General features: G+C 46.1%; 1 protein-coding gene across 1 annotated transcript; it reads right to left on the reverse strand.

The window, feature by feature from the left end:
- Positions 1-470: 470 nt before the first annotated feature.
- LOC107212372 (myosin-3-like) lies at positions 471-17,809 on the reverse strand. Its single transcript, XM_033518641.1, has 32 exons — positions 17,589-17,809; positions 16,287-16,430; positions 16,050-16,206; positions 15,166-15,193; positions 14,982-15,084; positions 14,382-14,474; positions 14,006-14,069; positions 13,826-13,924; positions 12,719-12,822; positions 12,500-12,638; positions 11,829-11,953; positions 11,535-11,678; positions 10,925-11,095; positions 10,044-10,353; positions 9,810-9,883; positions 9,496-9,583; positions 9,269-9,386; positions 7,827-7,950; positions 7,599-7,735; positions 7,267-7,522; positions 6,843-7,085; positions 6,315-6,491; positions 6,089-6,234; positions 5,912-6,002; positions 5,123-5,512; positions 4,895-5,021; positions 3,827-3,945; positions 3,133-3,329; positions 2,773-2,956; positions 1,943-2,108; positions 1,225-1,349; positions 471-1,028 (listed from the first exon to the last, which is right to left on the reverse strand). The coding sequence occupies exons 1-32, from the start codon at positions 17,790-17,792 to the stop codon at positions 660-662; spliced, it is 5,016 nt and encodes a 1,671-aa protein (XP_033374532.1). The 5' UTR covers positions 17,793-17,809; the 3' UTR covers positions 471-659.
- Between the last annotated feature and the right edge of the window lie 4,128 nt (positions 17,810-21,937).

Consider the following 21,937-nt stretch of genomic DNA (forward strand, 5'->3'; position numbering starts at 1 on the left):
GCAGGACATGTTTCCTGTTGCTCTAATCCTCCTCTGACACAAAGCCTTTTCAACCAGGCCCACAGACTGGTTCCTTGTCCAACATTTGTGACAAGAGCATTTACATTAACTCCCAGCAGCAACGCCACTGGAAACTTTGAAAATTCAAAGTGAAAACCACAGTAACATCCTCACATCTGTCTTTGCCTTCTTAGCTCTTTCTTCAGCACTTTTTGCTTCATTAGTAACATCCTCTATCTCTGTTTGGAGTTCTGCCATATCACTTTCAAGCTTCTTCTTTGTATTTAAAAGGCTGGTGTTCTATGAAGGAGAAAGAGAGAGGCTTTGAGTTTCTGTCTTTGGTCTCTCACACATAGAGACCATCAATTACTATTCATTCGTCCACCATCAATCTCTGGGCCCCAAAATACATCAGTCTTAGCAAAACTACCTGGGTGTGCAGGAGCTGGGCACGTTCGGTGGCATCCAGAAGCTCCTGCTCAGCCACTTTCCTCGACCTCTCCGTCTGCTCCAGGGCTGCCCGGAGCTCCTCAACTTCAGCCTGCAGCAGGTTTGCTCTGCGCTCCACCATGGCCACCTGCTCCTTCAGGTCATCCTGTGTCCTGAGAGCATCATCCAGATGGATCTGGGTGTCCTGTATTTGAAGAGTCAGTTTTGTCCTAATGAATTTCTTGAATACTGTGCTCAAAAAATAAATCAACCAGTAGGTAAAGCAAGACCTTGAGAGCTCCCTGGATGCTGTGCAGGTGTTTCTGTGCCTCTGCAGCCTGGCGGTTTGCATGGCTCAGCTGGATCTCTATTTCAGTCAGGTCTCCCTCCATCTTCTTCTTCAGCCTCAGGGCCTCATTCCTGCTCCTGATCTCAGCATCCAAAACACCCTGCATTGTCTCCACAATCCTTTCATGGTCCTTTTTTAGCTGGTTGATCTCCTCATCCTTGTCAGAAATCTTTCTGCTGATTTCTGACTTTATCCGAGTCAGTTCTTGGTTGACACCAAGGATTTTGACTTCTTCATGCTCAAGGGCTGCCTTTAAAAGAAAAAGGGAAAAACAAAGATGAGGGGAACATTTCAGAGAACATGATTATTGAGGTGGTACCAGTGACTTCACAGAATGTCCCAAAATCTGTGGCAATCAACCTTGCACACAGCTACTGCCAGAAAAGGGAACAGAAAGCTGCTCGGCATGCTCTTTAATACTTACAGTAATATTTAAACTAACTCACCTCTGCCTCCTCCAGAGCTAATTGCAGACCATTTTTTTCTATTTCAGCTTGCTTTTTTGCTTTCTCAAGGTCTCTGATAATTTTGCCATTTGCAGTAATTTGCTCTGTGAGATCAGCTGCTTCCTCTGTGAGAGAAGAATGGCATCAACCAGAGAAGCTGAACTCCGTGCTTTGCTGCTGCATTCAGCACCCCTTTTGCCCACATAAATACATATACACAAATGTACATGTGTACACAATGGTACACAAATCTGTAAATATGTACAGATAAAACTTGACACAACAAACTCATGTAGGCCAAGTGGGGCACTGGTGTGGTTTCACAGCCTTCCTTACAGAGAGCTTGGAAGAGCCCTGCATGTGTTACATCCACAGATAGGCCATCAGAGTCTAAAACTACAGGTCCTGTCACTGTGTTCAGTGCACCTGTAAAAATCACTTTCACGAGCTGCTCAGTCTCCCACGGTCACTACCTTTGCCTGGGAATGGCACCTCAATATCTGCAGCAAATGAGGGCCAGGACATTTGCTTTATTGTCTTAATCACTTTACAAACATGCTTGACAGCTTTTGGTAAGGCACTGATATTCTGCAGTAGGGTGGGGAGCACAGGAAGGACAGAGTGCTTGGTGCCCTCCTGCAGACATGAGTGTGCTCCTGGAGCACCTTGTTGTGGTTGGTCTGTGAAAGATAATGGGAAACCAGAGCCAAACACCTACTCTGGAGAGTGGAGTTCTCCTGTTTGATTGTTTCAAGCTGATCTAAGGTTTCCTCATAGGCATTTTTCACTTTGAAAACCTCTGTGTTCAGGGAGCCTGTTTCTTTAGAGAGACCTTCCCGCTCCAGCTGGCTCTCCTCATACTTCCTCTTCCATTCTGCCAGGACCTGGAAGACATCACAGAACCACAGAATACTTTGGGTTCTTTTTTGACGTCCCTTCCCAAAGGGACATCAAAAACCATCTAGTTGCAAATCCTCTGCCATGGGCAGGAACACCTTCCATCATCCCAGGCTGCTCCAAGCCCTGTCCAACCTGGCCTTGGGACACTTCCAAGGATGGGGCAGCCACAGCTTCTTTGGGCACCTGTGCCAGGGTCTCCCCACCCTCACAGGGAAGAATTTCATCCTAATATCCAATCTAAACCTGCTCTCAGTCAGTATGAAGCCATTCCCCCTTGTCCTGTTACTGCAGGCCTTTGTAAACAGTTTCTCTTCATCTTTCTTCTACTTCCCTTCATGCATTGGAAGGCCACAATTAAATCACCCCAATTCTTCTCTTCTCTAGGCTGAAAAATCCCAATTCTCTCAGCCTTTCCTCATATGAGAGTCAATTGTGTTTCATTTCCTGCTGGTACTGAAAATGTTATTTTATCTGTGACTACAGTTTGTACTAGATAAATACAGCAGTGTCTGACACCAGGACGAATTCCTACTGCCATGCCCTAGTGGCTCTAGTTAGGTTCACCTTGACTTCAGCATTGACTGATGTACAGTGTTAGTTTGGCTTTCTGGAATGCTACATTTGAAAGGTACCGTGCTCATTTATAACCTTATCAAAATTCCACTGTTTCCTGTCAAGGGCAGCTGCAGATGAGTTTGCTCTCTCTATGTCCAGTCTCAGATCCTCCACTTCCCCCTGCAGCTTCAACTTCATCTTCTCCAAGGAGGCACACTTGGAATTCAGTGTGTCTGCCTGCTGCCCTGCCTCCTGGAGACGCTGAGAGAGCTTTTTCCTTAAGGCACATAAATAAAACAAGCATACAATTAAAAAAAATCATTGCATTATGTGTCTCATTTTAATTAAGACTATATGCAAACTCAAAAAAAATAATTTAGGTCAGGCTACTAAAAGTGGGTCTATGTTCTGCCCAGTATACATCTGGACAGCTCATCTCATCCCTCCACGTACTTGGCCTCCTCGAGCTCCTCCGTGCGCTGAATGGCGTCTGTCTCGTATTTGGTTCTCCACTGAGCCACCTCGCTGTTGGCCTTGGACAGGGCTCTCTGCAGCTCCCCCTTGGCCTCCTGCTCCTCCTCATATTGTTCCCGGAGCAAGTCACAGTCGTGGCGAGCGGACTGCAGGGCGTGGGCCAGGGTGTTCTTGGCCTAAAAATTACCCACAATATCACGTATTTGTGTTAGCTGTGACCAGCAGGAAACCTCATGATCTTGCACATCTGAAATATGATCACTGCAGCGTGGGCAGAAGACAAAGGGCTGGGGTTTTGTAAGTGTTCAGAAACCTGCCTTTACATGTCACCAACTCTACCACTAGAAAGGACCGAAAGTGATGCTTTCACCTTGGCATATGCTGTAACTTGTCTTCCCTGTGGCTACAGAAGCTAAAGAAATCACATAGACCATGGCTTTAAAATTTAAAAACATGAAAACATTCACCAAGTTAAATCAACTTTCAGCATGCCAGAGTCATCCTTTGCAAAGAAATTACTGCACACAGTGCTTACTGTACACATCTTTCCCCAGACTAATTTTACTGTGTTAGACTATAGGCAATACTTACAACCTCCCAAAAGTGTATTACAAATTAACTGAGACCCTGATATATTGTGAAGCCTTATCAGGTGCTCAGGAGTTCACACTACCTTCATCTCTTCCTCCAGCTGTCTCTTGAGTTCCTCCATCTGCTGTGTAAGTGCCTGCTTGCCTCTGGACAGCTGCAACCTTACAGTTTCTTTCTCTTTGAGTTGATGGCTCAGTTCACCTATGACAAGAGAGGGCAAGTTCTCAGTACTGTCCAGATTAGGCATCCTGAAAACACTCATATCTACTATTATTATTATTATTATTATTATTATTATTATTATTATTATTATTGTTGTTGTTGTTGTTGTTGTTGTTGTTGTTTTAACAATTATATTATTATAATATTAATATATATTATATCTATATTATCTATAAATATTATAATATATAATAACATTGTAGTACTATATTATTGCATTATTATTAATATTAATAATATTAACCGTTTACCTTATCAGTTGCTCCCATTATGTACATACATACGTTTATCATTGCACAATACATTTTAATCCTTCAAAATGCATTTGTTGTTGTTCTTTCTTTATCTAAATTCACCTGATTCCCTAATTCTAATTGTATCCCTTATTACAGTTCTGATCCACTAGATGCTATTTTTTTCCTGAAGAAAAATTATTTTGAATATTTGCTTAATTGTTTTTGAAGCCAAATTTTCATTTTGAAGCAGTAGGCTTTTATGCTGTCACACTGGCTGAGCTGGTACAAAATGCTGTAGCAGTTTCCCACAATTGCCTTTTGATGCAAGAGATAAACCATAAAATTCCATTTCATAAGATTTACAGTAACTGGAAAACATTTATTCCATACCACCCTCTGTCCTGGGGGCTGAAGTACACCTGTCCCCTTTCTTGGAGAGGTGCCTACAGCTTATGCCATCACCTCTAGAATTCTCAGTTCTTCTTGTAGTCCTCCAATATTGTCTTTCTCAGATTTTTCCTGAGCCATTTTACATTTTTTCTGAAATTTACACTTTAATTCTAAGTTTCCTCCTTGAGGACTGTGCTCAATGACCTTACAACAAACTGGTCAGAGAATGGTACACATGAGAGAATCTGTTTGCTACTGAAGGAAAAAAATATCCTCTGAGCACATCTTTGTGCCTTCCTTACCAGACTCTCTCTGGAGTTGGGCTTTTTGCATCATCATCTCATTCACAATCCTCTGGTGCTCCTCAAGTTTGGCTTTCATCTCACTCATCTCATCTTCCAGGGTGCGGTACCTTTTTTCCAGAACAGCCTGAAAGAGAATAAGAGAGTGGAATCTGTGTAGGTGTGTTTGGAAAGTTCCCATCAGACAGAATAATTGATAATTCAAGTATTTAAGTTATAAAGAAACACCTTGGACTTGATAATGATCTCTGTACGACCTGCCAAGTCATCAATCTCCATCTTCAGCTCACTCTTCTCCTTCTCCAGCTTCTGCTTCACACGTTGCAGGTTGTCGATCTGCTCCCCCAGCTCAGCGGTGCTGTCCGCGTGCTTCTTGCGCAGGGCGGCAGCCGTGGCTTCGTGCTGCAGCGTGGCCTCTTCCAGGTCCCGCCGCATCTTCTGGAACTCTGCCTCACGCTTCTTGGTGAGCTCTGTTTGAGCAGTGCTGGCTCCTCCAGCCTCTTCGAGGCTCCCACGGATTTCCTCAAGCTCCCGAGCCAGCTCAGCACAACGCTTCTCTGCTTTTGCCCGCGTCGCTTTCTCACTCGCGGTCTCCTCCTCCAGCTCTGCAGCACGGGCCTGTACAACGAGGGAATAACACATCAGGAATTAACGAGGGAACAAGTCATTCCGTGCATTTTTGTCACAGTAGAACACCAAGAACCTTGTTTGGGAGACTGTAAGCAAAACAAACTTCCTTTGAATTTCACTTTTTTGGCATTGTAGGTAAAGACTTAGGAAAGGACCTAAGGATCAACTCATTCTAGCTTTAGATCACAGCTTTCTGCTGCTGTATTGGGTTTGCATGGCCAGGTTTGGGTAGTGGGGGGATACAGGGGTGGCTTCTGTGAGAAGCTTCTGAAAGCTTCCATTGTGTCTGACAGAGGCAATGTCAAACTATGGACAAACATCATTCATGGTGTTACAGTTTAAAACAAGCAAACAGTAATGATGAAGTAGGAACATAAAGTCTCTTGCCTGCAAGTCTCTGATCTTCTTCTGTAAATGAGTCCCTGAATTTCGCTGTTCTGCAATTTTATTTTGCATCTGGTTAAAATCAAAGTCTTTCCTGTGAAGGAGATGTTCTTTTTATTAAAAGAAAATATGCCCAGGTAAAGCCAAATAATAATTTTTTTTCAATTTTTTTCCTCATACTTCCTTAATTTTTCATCTAAATGTTGTTTATCATTCTCCAGATCTACTATGGTTTCCTGTGCAAGTTTCAACTCTCCCTCAAGGTTTCTCTTTGCTCTTTGAAGGTCCATACATGCTTTTCTTTCGAGTTCCAAAGATCCTTCAACCTGCAACATAAACATATATAAACATGACCGATGGAACAGCTAAAGAACCTGCTCCTTCTCCTTGTGTTGAACATGCTCACGTGGTTCACTTGCTGCTCCAGCTTGATCCTAGCTTTGGTGAGGGTATTAACTTTGTCCTCCTCTACTTGCAGGTCATCCAGTGCCTGTTGCTGGGCTTCTTGCAGGGCCTTCTTCTCCTTGACTAACTTTGCAACAGTCTCATCCAAACCTGTCACTACTTCAGCCAGATTTTTGACCTGTTATAAGGCAAAATACTTAAAGGTCACTAATAACTTTGGCCCTCACATAGGCAATGAACACAGACAATGAACTTGCTCTTAGACTCCCAAAGAAGCTTTGACTGTCTTATGGTCACACTCTACAATCTTTCTGTTTATATCAACCCTTCAGAACTAACAAAGCAATGCTGAACTTTAATTTTAATGCATTTTTTGCATGCTTTTGGGTTGGTTTTCCTGCACAACAGAGGTGCCCAGATTCAATGCCAGGCCCAGAGATCTTCTTACACAGTATGTAAGCATTCAAGTTTACTGAACCTATACATAGACAGAACAACTGTTATTAAATCTTGCAGAAATAAAAAGCACCTTGTTTTCAGTGGCATGCTTTTCCTTTTCTGCCTTGACCAATGTTAACTCAAGATCATCCATATCTTTCTTCAGCTCAGAACATTCATCCTCCAATTTCCTCTTTCTGGCTGCCAGATCAGCATTCATCTCCTCATCATCTTCCAGCTTTTCCATTACCTCCTTTATTCTAGCTTCCAGCTGGAATTTTAGTTTGATCAGCTGGTCGCATCTTTCTTCAGCATCAGCCAAATTTTCATTTTCCTTTTTTTAAGGAGAACAGAAATGCGTTTCATTATCACACATTGGCACTGACATTTGCAGAAATCACCTGCTTATTAAGTGGCTGGCACATGAAATGACAGAATTTCCTTTCAGCCCTTTCCTGAACACTCAGATAAAACTGATGTAATCTGAAGAGCCAAAAATTATTTAAATTACATACAGTTTGTACTTGCAGCTGTAGATCCTTTTTCTCTTGCACCAGAGCCACCATTTTTTCTTCCAGTTTGCTCCTCATGGCTTCTGATTTAGCCAGTTCTTCTTTTGTTCTCTCAAACTCTTCCTTCATCGTGGCCAGTTCTTTCTCAGTTCCCACACTTTTTAACAGGGGTTTTAACTTGAAGTACAGCTTCATCCAGGGCCACTGCTTGACTTTCATGAATGCACGGATGTTGTACTGGATGCAGAGGATGGACTCCCTGGAACCCAAGTGACCCATCAGTACTGTGTTTAAAGCCCATCCTTGAGCAACCAGACCTGGCAGAGGACACACACCTGTGGTCGAACATTCTTTTCAACTCCAGCCTCCGAAGGTATCCCCTGCACAAAGCCTGGGTCCGTGTGATCAGCTGTCCTAAACAGTCATCTCGCATCTCTTCCAGGACACCCAGCAAACCTGCCTTGAAGAACACCTGCAGCCAAAGAACAGACATCACTCCTTGCTGGGTTTACATTGCAATGCAGTCAATGTTTTCTTATCGTATGGCAAAATTAAACTTTTACCTTAGTGTGTCCAAATTTGTACTGAGAATGATCTATCTCAATGGAAGACAGCAACTTTTCACACGCCTTCCTGCTATCAATAAACTTTCCTTCTGGAATGACACTGGCATTCAGAAGGTGGTATCTGATAAAATAAAGGAAAAAGCTTACCCATCAGTACCATTTTAGTGCACAGGATGCCACAAGAACAGCTGTCAGTTTGAAGATACAGAGGAAGGCTGAGTCTGACTCACACCTCCAGCCTCAAATAGCAAAGCAGTAAGAAAAGCAGCAAATAGCAGCAGGTCAGTTCAGTAGGTTCCAAGGATGTGTTACAGCCCTCACTGAGACTGAAGGCATGGACAGGCTGTTCTCTGGACCTGAGAGACTCTCCTTGTCTGTGTCACAGTCATTATCACTACTCTAGGGATCCAGTCCCTTGGCTTAGCTGGAAATTCAAAAAATGGATGGATTTTAAAAGTAGGGGAACTGCTTTTCTGAACCATATCCAGCTTCTCACATTCCTCCTGAACCATGTAACCCAGAATTAGACTTTGTATCCAACAATGGACTTCCTAATCCTACACTGAGAGATTATTCCATACCTATTTTCAGCATTGATACACAAATCTGCCCTCCCACGTCAATCCTCCTTCAGTCAGTGCCCAGAACACCATTTCAGCCCTTTTCAGTGACCTGCTCTGCAGCACAACCTGCAGAGTTGTAAGGGGGCAGTTATTGCTTTGTTCTTAGATATCTGACCCTACATTTGCCTTTGTTCTAACACAACGAGCAGATGACCCCAGCTGGGTTGCCCTGAATTTGGCAACCCTTTATAAATGTCATATTTGCAGCAGTTCCCATGATGAGATTTTTTTTTTGGTTGTGGGGTTTAATCTATGAATTAATCTGCTAATGCTGTAGAAATGCTACCCTGTAAAAACATTAACCCACTACAAAATGAGAGGGCCATGTGGAACTAACTTGGATTTCCAGTTGAAGTCCCCTTTGTTACTGCAGCTCTATTTGCCAGTCAAACATAGCATTTCATCAAGAAGTAGTATTGGATTTAACACAATTTCCTCTTTGTAAAACCATGCTAGTTAGAACTATTTAAACCACTCTCTTCAAACCTCTACTAGATAGCAGTTAAATACAGGATGTGCATAGACCACCCTCTGTATTTTTGCTGAAACCTGCTTTTGCCCAATTTGAGAATTAAAGCAAAAAATATCCAAACATTCAGATTAACAGGAATTAATTAAAAATAGGATTTGGCACACAGTATTGAGGAAGGCATCTGGATGAGCACTGCCCATACAGACCATGCTATTAGTTATGCCTTTTGCTTTCCATATGTGTTAAATATTAAAACAGGCTTTTCCTAACAATGGATTGGTTTAGCAAGACTCTTCTTTCAAATGAATTTGGCCCAGTGCAAACATGAGAATGTTATTACTGACCTTTGTTTGAAATCCCCATATGGTATCTTGTTAGGAAATCCTTTCCTGCAGATCCGAATGCCTTCCAGAACACCATTACATCGCAGCTGGTGCAGAACAAGCCTGTGGTCCATCAGACCTGTGACAGAGCAGCATAGGAACATACAGATTGATCCAGCATTGCTCATTCTGCCCCTTTCTATTCTGTGTTCTGTTCTATTCTTTCTATTCTATGATTTACAAATTACCTGGGGTCTTTGTTTCATTGGGAATGATGCAACGCACAAAGTGAGGATGAGTTGTTCGTAAGTTAGACATCAATTTATTTAGATTTTCCTGTAAAACAGAGATAATTTCTAATCTCTATATTATCTCAGTTCTCAAAGTGATTTGATTCTGTGGAAAAGCAAAAATTCAGAACTTTCTTTTCTAGTGAATCCTCTGCAATCCTCTGTAGGTATCAGCAAAGTAAATGGCTACTGTTGAAGAACTTCCCTCCTGTCTTAAAATGAAAATGTGGCTGTGGAGCCAGGTGTGAGAGTCTGCCAGAGAACACACTTACCCGGAAGAGTACAGAGACAGTTTGGAAGGAAGAGCCCTTCTTCTTGGTTCCTTTTGTCTTTCCACCACCTTCAGCTGGAAAATGAGATGACAGACCAGATGAGGGACTGCTGCAGATCCCTTTGGCAGTGTTATAATTGTGCATCTAACCCACAGCACACAAGCACTGACTCAACACTGATCCATGTCAGGTGAGTAGGGATCCCAAACTGGAAACATACTCCTCCGAGCTTACCTTCATCTATGGAAGCAAAACTGGCATAAAGATGGCATAAAATTTTCATAGATGATTTCTGGTACAGCCCAATGACAGTTTCATTCAGAGGGTCCTTGTTCTTCTCCAGCCAGCCAGAGATGTTGTAGTCCACTGTTCCAGCGTAGTGCACCAGGGAGAAGTGGGCCTCAGCCTTGCCTTTGCCAGGCTTGGGCTTCTGGAAGCTGCTGGACTTGCCCAGGTGCTGGTCATAGAGCTTGTTCTTGAAAGAGGTGTCAGTTGCCTTGGGGAACATGCACTCCTCTTCCAGGATGGAGAAAATACCCATGGGCTGAATAGAAAAGTGGTGTTTTCAAATAAGATGAATTCTAGCTATAATAATACATAGTGAAAGACATGCTAAAATTGAAGTACTGGAGGTATTTTATAGAGAATTAGCCTGAGAGGAGCAGGTAGGCAAGATTTTTTGCAAACAGCTGGCAAGATACCTAAAAGAATTCATACGATTTTAATATACAGTTTTGAACTACCCAGACACATGTGAAAAACAAAAGAAGTCTGGTAAAAACCATGCAGTAACTTCTTAGAATACAGTAGTGACTTCTTACTCGGAAGGAACAAAAAGCAGCCAGACATGAGACTTTCTGGGATTTTGATTAAACTGAGAGAAAAGAGGAGAGGAGGAAGAGGAGGAAGAGGAGGAGGAGAGGATAAAATCAGTGTCCTTTTAGAAGACAGGATACGTTCCCAGACAGTGAATAATGAATTAATCACAAGGGTAATATTTAAAGAAACAAAGGAGAAGAGATGTGAATTGTATTGGAGGCACTCAGCACAAACACTCTCAAGAACCCTTTACAGTTCCCATTTCTGTGATTGCACAAAATGCTTAAGAAACTCACCTTTTCTATGAGCTCAATGCAGGCAGCCAGGTCCATGCCAAAGTCAATGAACTCCCATTCAATCCCCTCCTTCTTGTACTCCTCCTGCTCCAGCACGAACATGTGGTGGTTGAAGAACTGTTGCAGTTTCTCATTGGTGAAGTTGATGCACAGCTGCTCAAAGCTGTTAAACTAATATTTGAGTAAGTGTGTTAATAGTGTTAAACTGCCTCTGATCCAATTTTTTTTCACAGAGATGACATGGCAAGGTCATCCAGACTGTCCCAAAAGGGTTTTGATAATGAACACACCATGGGTGTCCAGGCTTACAGAAAAGTTGTGCAGTGCAGCACATGGTTGCTGCAGCCTGCATTGGCCATGGTTTGGGTGGCCCTAATGTCCATAAATACAGATTCTGTGGGGAGAGAGACAGCAGCTTCATGGCCATGCTTCTGCCATGTCTCTTCTCTTACAAAGTGAGTGATGCATCTACAAAGGCAGAACGAGCTTCAGACAGATTTGCCCTGTTCTTGAGGGCTGCACTGGGGTGAGGAGAAGGAAAGGTCAGAAAAGACAAACAAAATTAAAAAAAAAATTTAGAGACAGGCAGAAGTCTGAGATTACTGCAAACCTCAAAAATCTCGAAGCCAGCAATGTCTAAGACCCCAATAAAGTGCTGTCTTGGCAGCTTCGTGTCCAGCTGTTGGTTGATGCGAACGACCATCCACAGGAAGAGTTTCTCATAGACAGACTTGGCAATGGCATTCACTGCCTGCTGCACCTGCAGGGAGATGTTCACACACCTGGCTCAGTGCATCCCCAGAACAAACTCCCCCTCACCATGCCCACAAACAGTGCCTTAATGGCCCCCACCACTCTCAGCTGTGACCCATTCCTTTTCCTTAGGGAGAGGATGGTCCTTGACACTCACCTGATCCACAGTTTGGCCCTTCATGACGTATTCATTTCCCACTTTCACCCGGGGGTAGCACAAAGCCTTCAGCAAATCTGCTGAGTTCAGGCCCATCAGATATGCTGCTTTATCAGCCTCTGGAAAATAAAATAGGAACTTGAAATACTTTCTTCTTATCTTGGACACACACAGAGCATGGGAACCAGCCAGAGCTCACTCTGAAACTTGCAACTTGATTGGCCTTATCCCATCCACAAATCTTGACTAACATTCTCATTTACTTTTCTGAGCAGCCTTGTAGGATTGGTCCTCATGACAGAGTGGCTACAGCAGCCCCAACAGATGTAGTGAAACCCATGAATGCACTGTTGATGGAACAATACAGAGTTTTTCCCATCAGGCCACTTCTCCACACAGTCCACCCAGGCAGAACAAGTGTGTGTGTGTAACCAGAAACTGGAGAACACTACAGCAATGTGCCCCAGGCACAAGGTCCTACAGCAGAGTCATCAGCAGTAAACTGGATGCAGGAGGTGCCTCTACTTGAGGTGGTAAGTTGAAAATCAAACCTCCTTTTTATGTTTATCAAGGAACAATTGCATCTCTCCTGGAAGACTCCCTCCTAGTGAAAAATGACATGGAAACAGTTGGAAATAGTTCTCTCCCAGCCAGGAAGGTATTACCTTCTGTGCCATCAGGCTCTGCCTGCTCCTCACGTGGTTTCTGCTTGAACTTCATGTTCCCACTGTGCAGGATCGCTCCCATCAACTTGTAAATCCCCATTCTCTCATCGGGGCTGAAGCCCAAAGTGTCAATGGCCACCTGCACACCAGACAGATCAGCTGTTTATAACAGCTGTGAGAGTAAAAGTGACACTGTCTCTCCTTGCCAACTGTACTCACATCTGTGGCAACAAGCTCCTCCTGGTCATCGATGCTGGCCACAGAGATCTGCCCTTGGCTGATGAAGGGATAGTCATAGGGGTTGGCTGTGACCAGGAGCATCTCTGAAAGGCAAACACAGGAGTGAGAGCCAGAGCCTGGCAGGGAAGATGGAACAATGGCTCAGTAAGGTTTCATGATCTCTCCTTCCTTTTGCACCCCAAACTCTTGGTTTTCTACCAAGAGGCCAGAAAGAGTGAAAACTTCATCTTCCTTCCCCTGGCTGAGCCCTGAGTCCTTCCAGTTCAACATGTTGTGAACTGAGCTGAGCACTCAGCACCGGCAGACACAGAACACAGGCCATCCAACACACCACAGAAACAGCTTTTAAGAAAGAGGCTTTTGGATAAGGCTCATCCTCTCACACATGACACACACAGAGTGGGAGGATGGGAGCAGGAGCTCCACCTTGGGAAATGTTCTGTGGATAGTTGGGAAGGATGGGCAGAGTGGACCGAGGATGAGTGGAGTGGCTGGGGGTGTGGCAAAAGAGACAGATGTGGGGCATGAGTAGGGAGGGCAGTGGGAAGGGGGAAAAGGTCAGAGGGGCTGCACTGGAAACAGGAAATAACCTTTTCCCATGTGATGAAAAGCTCATATAAATGGTTTGTAGATCAGGGTACCTGCCCATCCTGCAGCCAGAATTGCTTACCTTTCCACTGAAGATTATTCACAGGATCTGGCCCATCTAAGTTGGAATTACCACACCACAGAGAATAGCAAGGTGCAAGGCAGAGTACACTGGTCACCCCTGCACCTCACCTGCACACAGTTTGTGTCAGAACTTGCCCAGGGAGGATGAGTGGAGATGGAGTAAAGCCCTAGTGTGACCTGTTCTGCAGAGACACAAGTACAGCTTGGGGAACCCGGGCAGGGCTGAGGACATAAATCAGCAGATGATCCCTGCTCTGCACAGACTGAGGTGCTGCCAAAGGGGCACCTGGGGGTGTGTGGCACACGGCATTGTGCCCTGAGACCACTGGACCCTCTGTCCCTGAGCTGGCACACGGAGGGAGATGTTTCCCACCCTGACTTTACTCAGTGTCACCAGGTGGTGGCTGTCCTTACCAAGCAGTTCAGGCTTCTTATTGGAGAGGATCTGGTAGAAGATATGGTAGCTTCTCTCAGCTTTCAGCTGGAAAGTGACTCTTGACTTTTCCAGCAAGTCTGTAAGATGTATGCACATTTTAGACATTTTTCAGGTTCTTTACATTCCAGCCAGGCTGTTGGCCCCCCTCAGTTACTCACAGGTCTCAATGTCACCAGAGGCCAGTTTTCCTGAGGTTCCAAAATGGATACGAATGAATTTACCCTAGCAAGCAGACAAAAGGTGATGGTCAGTGCAGCAATCTCAAGAGTGTTTTTTTAATCTCTTCAGTCATAGTGACAGCATCACCAAATCAGTCTGATTAGCTTTGATATATCAAGGTAGATAAAGGGGAACACTTTGCTGCAGCAATGTGAGCATGAAACAGCTGCTAACACATCAGCATTTCATAAAAAAACAAGAAATTTGTCAGCAAGAACATTTTTCCCAGCCAAGGGGCTCACAGTCACAGCTAACAAGAAGGCAAAGAGCATTAAAAACACAGGAGGGCAGAGGGACAGACACAGGATGACTCACAAAGCGAGAGGAGTTGTCATTTCTCACAGTCTTGGCATTCCCAAAGGCCTCCAGCAGTGGGTTGGCACTGAGGATTTGATCCTTGAGCATACCCTGCAGGAATAATTGAATAATTATTAAAAATCACCATGAGCTATGTGGAAGGAAGAAGTGAATCTGTGGCATGATTACATGTGCAGCCATGTGCACTTCAGCTGTACAGCAGCACCTCCTCAACGCCAGCACCAAGAACCAGTGCTGGAGGTAAAAACCAAATAACTCATTTTTCTCTTATTCAGAATTTCTCCCACAGTCAGAGCTCTCAGGTCTCAGCCACGGGGATAGATTGATCCATGTTAAGAAACTGGAGCTTCTGATTCTTCTGGGCACCAATTCTGCAGATCTTCAGGTTAAGCTACACCGTGTCAGTGTCAGCTCTGGTGGTTTGTATTTGCTGAGGTGCTGACTGCACATCAGCCCCTGCTCCTACTGCCTTTCAAAGCAGCTGAAGCTAATAAAAGGCATTTTGAGGTAAGAGTGTGTCACCAGTGCTGTCCACAGCCACAAGGGGATAACATCCTGAACTGCCCTTCCCCAAGCCCTTCCTCCTCACACCTTCACCCGGGACTCCTTCGTGGTGGCCGGGTCCCCGCTGGCGGCGATTGTCGCGTAGTACTGGATGACGCGCTTGGTGTTCACCGTCTTCCCAGCACCGGATTCTCCACTGGCAAAAGAAGGCTCAGAGTGAAGAATAATCTGCCCACATGTTGTTGGAGACGAAGTCCAGAGTGGCAGATGCACTTACGTGATCAGGATAGACTGGTTTTCACGATCTGTCAAAGGGAAAATACCTGCAGTCAGAGAAGCTGCAGGGAAAGCGCCGCTTCTCAGGTCCCCGTGACCTGCTGCCCATCAGGGGGAATGAAGCAAAATCTCTGCAGACAAAACTGAAAAGGTGCATGGTCTACTCTTCACCTCTCTTTCCCTCACTATACTCCACTTTTTGTCTTCTCTCCTCCTCCTTTGCTCATCCTGTCCTTGTTTTTGCTTCTGTCTTTTCCATTCTTTACCTATAATACTATTAAATATGGGACAAGACTTTATTCAAATTCAAAGCATGTGTTTTGGTGACAGCATTTCTACCAGCTCTGTTCTGGATCCACCTGCTGTTCCTTGAAGCCACAGGCAGGTGTGCTGCCCAGGGACTTCCCGGACAGTGTGTCCTGTCCAAGTGCAGCTGCCCTTTGCAGAGGTCCCTGTCAGGCTGCTAAGTTTGGTACTTAGACCAGAAATACAGATCACGTGCAGCACAACAGCACAGTGCTTGTAAAATAAAGAAAATATTTCAGAAGATGGGGAAAACTGTCTGGAGCTGGTTTTGCATCAGGTAGGCTTGATAATAAAAACCAAATAATCTGCAGATAAAGTACATAATCTTCAATATCACACAGACCAAGCACTCTGCAAGAGATGGCAAAGGTGACTGAGCCATAGCAGTATGGAATGGTGTGGTAGTTTTAAGCTTTAAGCCTGTTTTGCCCTTCTCCTAATCCATACCTGACAGCAAAAATGAGTAAGTGCACTGGTGATTTTAGCCAGCACTAAAGCCCACCACAAATGGCACTTGGCAGAAGCAGCGGTTCTGACACACTTTTTTACTCCAAGTCTGGTCAAAATAGAAAAGCTCACCAGTCAGCATGAACTGATAGGCGTTGTCAGAGATGGAGAAGATGTGTGGAGGGGCCTCCTGGCGCTTCTTGCCTCGGTAGGCCAACACCACCTCAGGGTTGTACACCGGCAGCCACTTGTAGGGGTTGACAGTGACGCAGAAGAGACCCGAGTAGGTCTGCAGGAAAAAAACAGAGTTGTCACTGAAGTCCAGCTCCTGCAGCTGTATTTTCTCCTTTGCCAGAGGAAGGAACTTACATAGATCATCCAGGAGCTGTAGCGGTCCTTGAGGTTGTAGAGGACAGCAGGTTCATGCAGGTGGGTTAGCATGGCCACATCCTCAACTCTGTCAAACTTAGGTGGGTTCATGGCATACACATCATCAGGTTTGACAACAACTGTCTATAGTTCAGGAAGAAAGAGCAAACCCTGGTTCAGCAACTCTTGACAGTCCTTCCACAACCGCAGAGAAGTAATAACATCTCTAAGGCTGCTCTAATTAATATTTTCCTTTCTGTTTAACTGTGCTGAGCAAGATATGGATAATTTAGGGCAAACACTTCAGGCAGCCAGGAACTCTACAACACTGGTACTGACAGGATGTAAATTTACTGGAATTGCTATGACCACACAGACATGATTTGTGCTGGACCAGATCTGTCAATACATCACTGCTTATGAACTTTAGGTCTCTGCTGCTCATGGCTGTAAGAGCCTGGGGCACATCTGCTGGCCAGCCAACCTCCCAGCCTCCAGGTTTTCCATGGCAGTGCCAGAGAGCCAGGACACGAACTGCGCAAGACTCATCAACAGCAGATCCACCCTTGGGACAGACTTGTTCCACTCCTGCCTGTGGCCATTCCCAATTAAAGAAAGGCTCTGTCTTTACCAAACAGCGCTGTTTTCAGGGCTCATGTGGTGAGGGACCACCCTGTCACACAGCCAGAGCCTGTGGATATTGTGGGGGCAGCAGATGTTCACAGCTGGCAGCAGCTTAACTGAGCCACAGCTTTCTAAAAGCCTTGTAGCACCTGCCAAGATGTTGGTTGTTCATGGTTGTTCTTCCAACTCCTGCAGTTATTCTTACAAAAGGTATCAGGACACAAGCTGCTAAGACATTTCAGCGTTTTGGAAGATTAACACCTTGGATGCTCCTCTGGGAAACTGCAGCCAGTGACACCGACAATTTCACATGCTAAGGTGACTGGCAAAGTATCTGTCTGCTCAGCTACCAGTAAAGGAAGGAATTTATGAGTGGATATAACAGTGTTAGCTGAGAAAGTGTGAAAAACTAAGACTGGCAAGGCTATGATCCAACCTGGTTTAGAGCATTGCCTGATTTTTAGAGCCCAAACCAAGAATAATTCCACAATGAATACTTTTGTGCCACCATCCAGAGCTAAACTTTCCTGTGGAGGCTGTGCTGGTCCCAGTCAGAGGCCAGGGGAGGGCAGGGCAGATTTCTTGCCTGAGCTAGCCTGGTGCTTTCTCAGTTCATCCCTAGCAGATGCCCTGGGTCCCTAAGCAGGGCTGGGAGAAGACCAGAAGGAATGCACTTACTCTGCCATCCTCTGTCTCAACAGTTATCTTCCCATCCTGTGCAGCCTTAATCCTCCCCCTGGTGTACTCCACCTCGGGGTCAGCCACAAAGCAGTGGGTCTTGGCATCAAATGGCTGATTCTGGGCTTCTATTCTCTCCTTCTCAGATTTGCGCAGGTACGGTGCGGCCTCACCAAAAATCTCCATGCCAGCGTCTCTGCTCATGGCTCTGAAAGACAGACCCAGCTGGGCTGGTCCCCTGTGGTGCTTAGGGGAGAGTGGAGCTGAACATTCACCCCCAGCTGGCTGCTCCAAGCTCATCCCTCCCAGCTCTCAGATCTTAGAGCTGTTTGCTTTTCCAAGCTGGAAGGTGCAAAGCCATTGAAGAAGAGCTTCCACCCTTCATGGCCCTAAGGCAAGGAGATCCATGTCCAAAGGAGGAGGAGGAGGGCTCCCCAGGAAAGTGGTCAGATCTGAAGGATTCATGTAGTGCTTGGAAAAGGGAAACCCTGAAGATTATTTTTCTTCTGGTTTTTAATTTATTACTTCCCCCACTCTCTATTAACATGGAACCTGTCCTATTCCTTTGGTGAGCAGCCACAGTGGGCAGGAATGGACATGTGCTGTGGTTCATTAAAGGAGCTCCTGGAGGGGGAAAAACAGGCACCTGCCTACAGTGAGCACAGGAGAAAAGCCAGCTCATGCCAGCCTGGGAAAGCTGTTAGTTTTCATGCCTCAAATCCTCACCTCAGTCAACAGATAGCAGGAAGAAACCGGCTGACATCTCGAATCTCTGAAAGAGAAAGAGTCAAAGGTCAGACTTCAACTAAGCTGCAGCCTCCAAAGGCCCAACACCTCTCATTGCAAGTAACTGTGCCTTTTGAGGGCCAGCAAAATTCACCAGAGACCACTCTTTCCCTGCCCAAGGAATGGCCCAGCAGGGAATCTACAGCAGAATTCCCACCACAGTGCTACAGCCTTGTGAGGCTCCAAGCATGGAGAACAGGACCTGTGGCAGGAGCCCTCTGTCCCTCTGCAGGTCAGTCACAGCATGGCCATGAGCATGGACAGGACATCAGGAGCCACCAACAAGGGCTTTCTCCCTGACAGCTTTTATAGGCTCAGCTTAGTTCCCCTGTTCAGCCCCTTCCCTATATTTGGAAGGAAGGGATCGACACTCCCGCCTGCTCACCAATTCATGTTCATTTTTTGCCATATACAGTGTGTAAAGAAAGGACCTGCTCTTCTCTCCCAATTTTAGTAACTCTGGAATCTATATGTGTTTTTTAGACTTTTTTTTTGGTGGAAATTTCCTTTACTGGGAACATGCTCTCCTGCCAGTTACAACCACAGCCAACACTTCACTCTGACCAGCATGTCAAACAAATGATAGCACAGAAAGGACCTGCCTCACTGCTCCTGCTCACAGATTGCCTGGGCAGAGCTGCACACTGGTGAAAGAACCCTAAATAGCTCTGTATGGGGTGGAGAGCAAGGCCATGGGAAGGAAAAAGAGGATGAGGATTCATGTAGGATCAGTTGTGGCAGTTCTTGTGGCTTACCCCACTGCACGGGTCAGGGAGGACAGGATGAGAGGCCACGACTGAAATACAATGTGACAAACATGGCAAATTAGAGACTAACCAGAAAGAACAACACCCAAATCTGGCCAGGGGTGGACAGTTCATGAATGTCAAATCACGAATACACTACACAAGTTTAACTTCAAATACAACTTTGACATTCACTGCCAAAAGCAGCTGCAGAAGCCCCATTACACCATGCTAAGGATGTTCTCAGAGGTGTGACTGCAATTCCCACATGACAAGGATACTGGGAAAGTGGGCTTTAAATGGAGATCTCCCAGTCCCAAACACACAGTTTGGTACAGAGCAGCCAGGCAATGGCTGGCAGGGCAGCAGCTGGGAGTCTTCCCACACAGCTGGTGCAGGAGAGGAAGGGTCTCCTCCATCCTGAGCCATTCTGGCTGTTCTGGTCGTGTGTCAGTGTTCAGCACTCCCTGTCTGCACTGCATGGATGCTCTCCCAAGGCTGCAGGACCAGCCTTCCCTGAGCAGAACAAAGCCAAGACTTGTGTGAAGCCAGAAGCCCCCTCCACCCTCCCCAAACAGCTCCTGCCACCTCCCACAGCACCACCCTGAGCTGGAGCACCCTGGAACATTTGCAGCTGCTGCTCCAGCACAGAGGATGTCACCCTGTCTCTCGGACAGTGGCTGACCCTGTTTGCCCCATGAGAGCTGAGCCTGTGGGCTTGCAGCAGAGTCACTGGCACTTGTGTTTTGAAAAACATGTTTCATGTTGCCCTTAATTTCATTTAAGGTCACTAAAAATGGACACCACAGCCACATATCTCATGAACTATGAATTCCTAGAATCCCCCTAAGCCTGGAGGATGAGGGAAAAGCTTATTTTAGCACGCATCCCTTGTGATCGGCCCTTTGAACTCAGCACAGTGGATGTGCTGAGAGCAAAAAGCTGAGGCACACCAGACCAATTTGTCTTTGACACCAAATAGCCACTGTAATTCAGAAAGGATGTTTCCTGTTCCCAGGCATGCTCAAGGCAGGAGGGGCTGGACCTCACCCACACAGTCATTGGGGTTGGAAACGACCTCCAAGATCAAGTCCACCTTTGACTGATGCCCACCTTGTTACCCAGCCCACAGCACTGAGTGCCTCATCCAGGGATGGGCACTCCACCACATCCCTGAGCAGTCTGCTCCATTGTTTGACCACCCTTTCAGTGAAGAATTTCCTCTTGATGTCCACCCTGAGCCTCCCCTGGCCCAGCCTGAGGCCGTTCCCTCTCCTCCTGTCCCTGTTCCCTGGGAGCAGAGCCCGACCCCCGTGGCTGTCCTCTCCTGTCATGAAGTTGTGCAGAGCCAGAAGTTCCCCCTGAGCCTCCTCTTCTCCAGGCTGAGCCCCTTCCCAGCTCCTCCTGGAGCTCCAGACCCTTTCCCAGCTCTGTTCCCTTCTCTGGACAAGTCCAGCCCCTCGATGTCTTGCTTGTCATGAGGAGCCCAGAACTGGACAGAGCACTCAGCAGTGCCCAGCACAGGGGGCTGGTCACTCTCCTGGTCCTGCTGGCCACACCATGCCTGGTACAGACCCAGATGTCATTTGCCTTCCTGGCCACACTGCTGGCAAAGTCCCCACACCCAGCTGTGGAGTGAACAGAAGAGAACAAAGAGAAGCCTCAGGCAGTGAGAGCCACAGTCCCAGTTTTCTCTTGTTGTTCAGGTGCCCAGGTGGGAGCAGCGTGCAGGAAAACCATGAGCAATGACCCATGGCAGCTGCAGGTACATCTGCTGCTCTGTGCTGCCAACATCACTGCAGACACAGAGCTGTCCTGAGGTGAAGGTCACGAGGGTGCTGTCACCACGAGCCACATTGCCTTGCAAGGCTCTCTTATCCCATCCTGGTGCTGCCAGAGAACTTTTATTGCTGCCCTTCATTCAGAAAAGGGCACACTCATAGCTCAACATACCCCTGCAAATTAAAGGTGGATTTACTGGTTGGTGTCTATCTATTTTTGCACAAAGAACTTCGGGAGAACAAGGAGGTTTTGTAAGCTGCAGCTGAGTAAGTTCCCTGGCACGCTGAAGGAACCTGCTTTATTAAACTAGTAATACACAGCTTAAAACATGGAATGAGCTGGCTCTTGCACAGAGACAGGTGCAATCATTCCTGCCCAGGTCTCCCCAGCACAAATCTTCACACTCCCAGCAACTTATACAACTGATCAGCAACTTACACAACTGATGTAGAGCTGCTGGAAGTCAGGGGCTAGACACTCCACCAGCAGCATAACTTCCCTTATAAAACATCAGTTTCCAATTGAACCAAACTTTAAAATTCTCTTCTAGGAGGCAAATAGTCAGATTTTTGCCTTTCCTTTTAGGCCACCAAACCTAAGAGCAGCCCAGTAAAACTGAGGGGCTTGTCAGGTCATATCTAAAGTAAGGATTGTGGCCATTCCCTCTGCAGCACAGAGCAGCATATCTGCTTTACTGAGTATAGACTCACTGCCCCAAGGCTGGGGAGCTCCTGAGCAGCCACAGCACACACCATGCTGGAGCCACAGCTCCTGGAGGCTCCAGAGGATCACACTGCTTCAGCAGCAGGGAAAAGCCTTGGTTGCAACCAGAAACCTCAGTGCATTGGGACAGGCTGGTCCCAGCTCTGTTTGAGTCCTCAGCAGTCCGTGCATCGCTTGTTCTCCCTGTCTGAAAACACACATTGATTTGCAGAGAGGTGGTGAAGGAGCCTCCAGCTCCACCCTGCAGCTCACTGAAGAACACATGAGAGCCTTCATTCATCCCAGAGCCTGGCTGTGGGCTGACAGGAGCAC

Source organism: Parus major, chromosome 18, assembly GCF_001522545.3.
Source record: "Parus major isolate Abel chromosome 18, Parus_major1.1, whole genome shotgun sequence".
Taxonomy (NCBI): domain Eukaryota; kingdom Metazoa; phylum Chordata; class Aves; order Passeriformes; family Paridae; genus Parus; species Parus major.

What these genes read in the sequence shown, in the direction of transcription:
- LOC107212372 (XM_033518641.1), bottom strand. Translation starts at nt 17,792, where the DNA reads ATGAGCAGAGACGCTGGCATGGAGATTTTTGGTGAGGCCGCACCGTAC. An exon ending in CTCTGGTGACATTGAGACCT is followed by an intron (nt 13,925 to 14,005) that starts GTGAGTAACTGA and finishes TACATCTTACAG; the next exon opens with ACTTGCTGGAAAAGTCAAGA. An exon ending in AACAGTGGAATTTTGATAAG is followed by an intron (nt 2,109 to 2,772) that starts GTTATAAATGAG and finishes GATGTCTTCCAG; the next exon opens with GTCCTGGCAGAATGGAAGAG.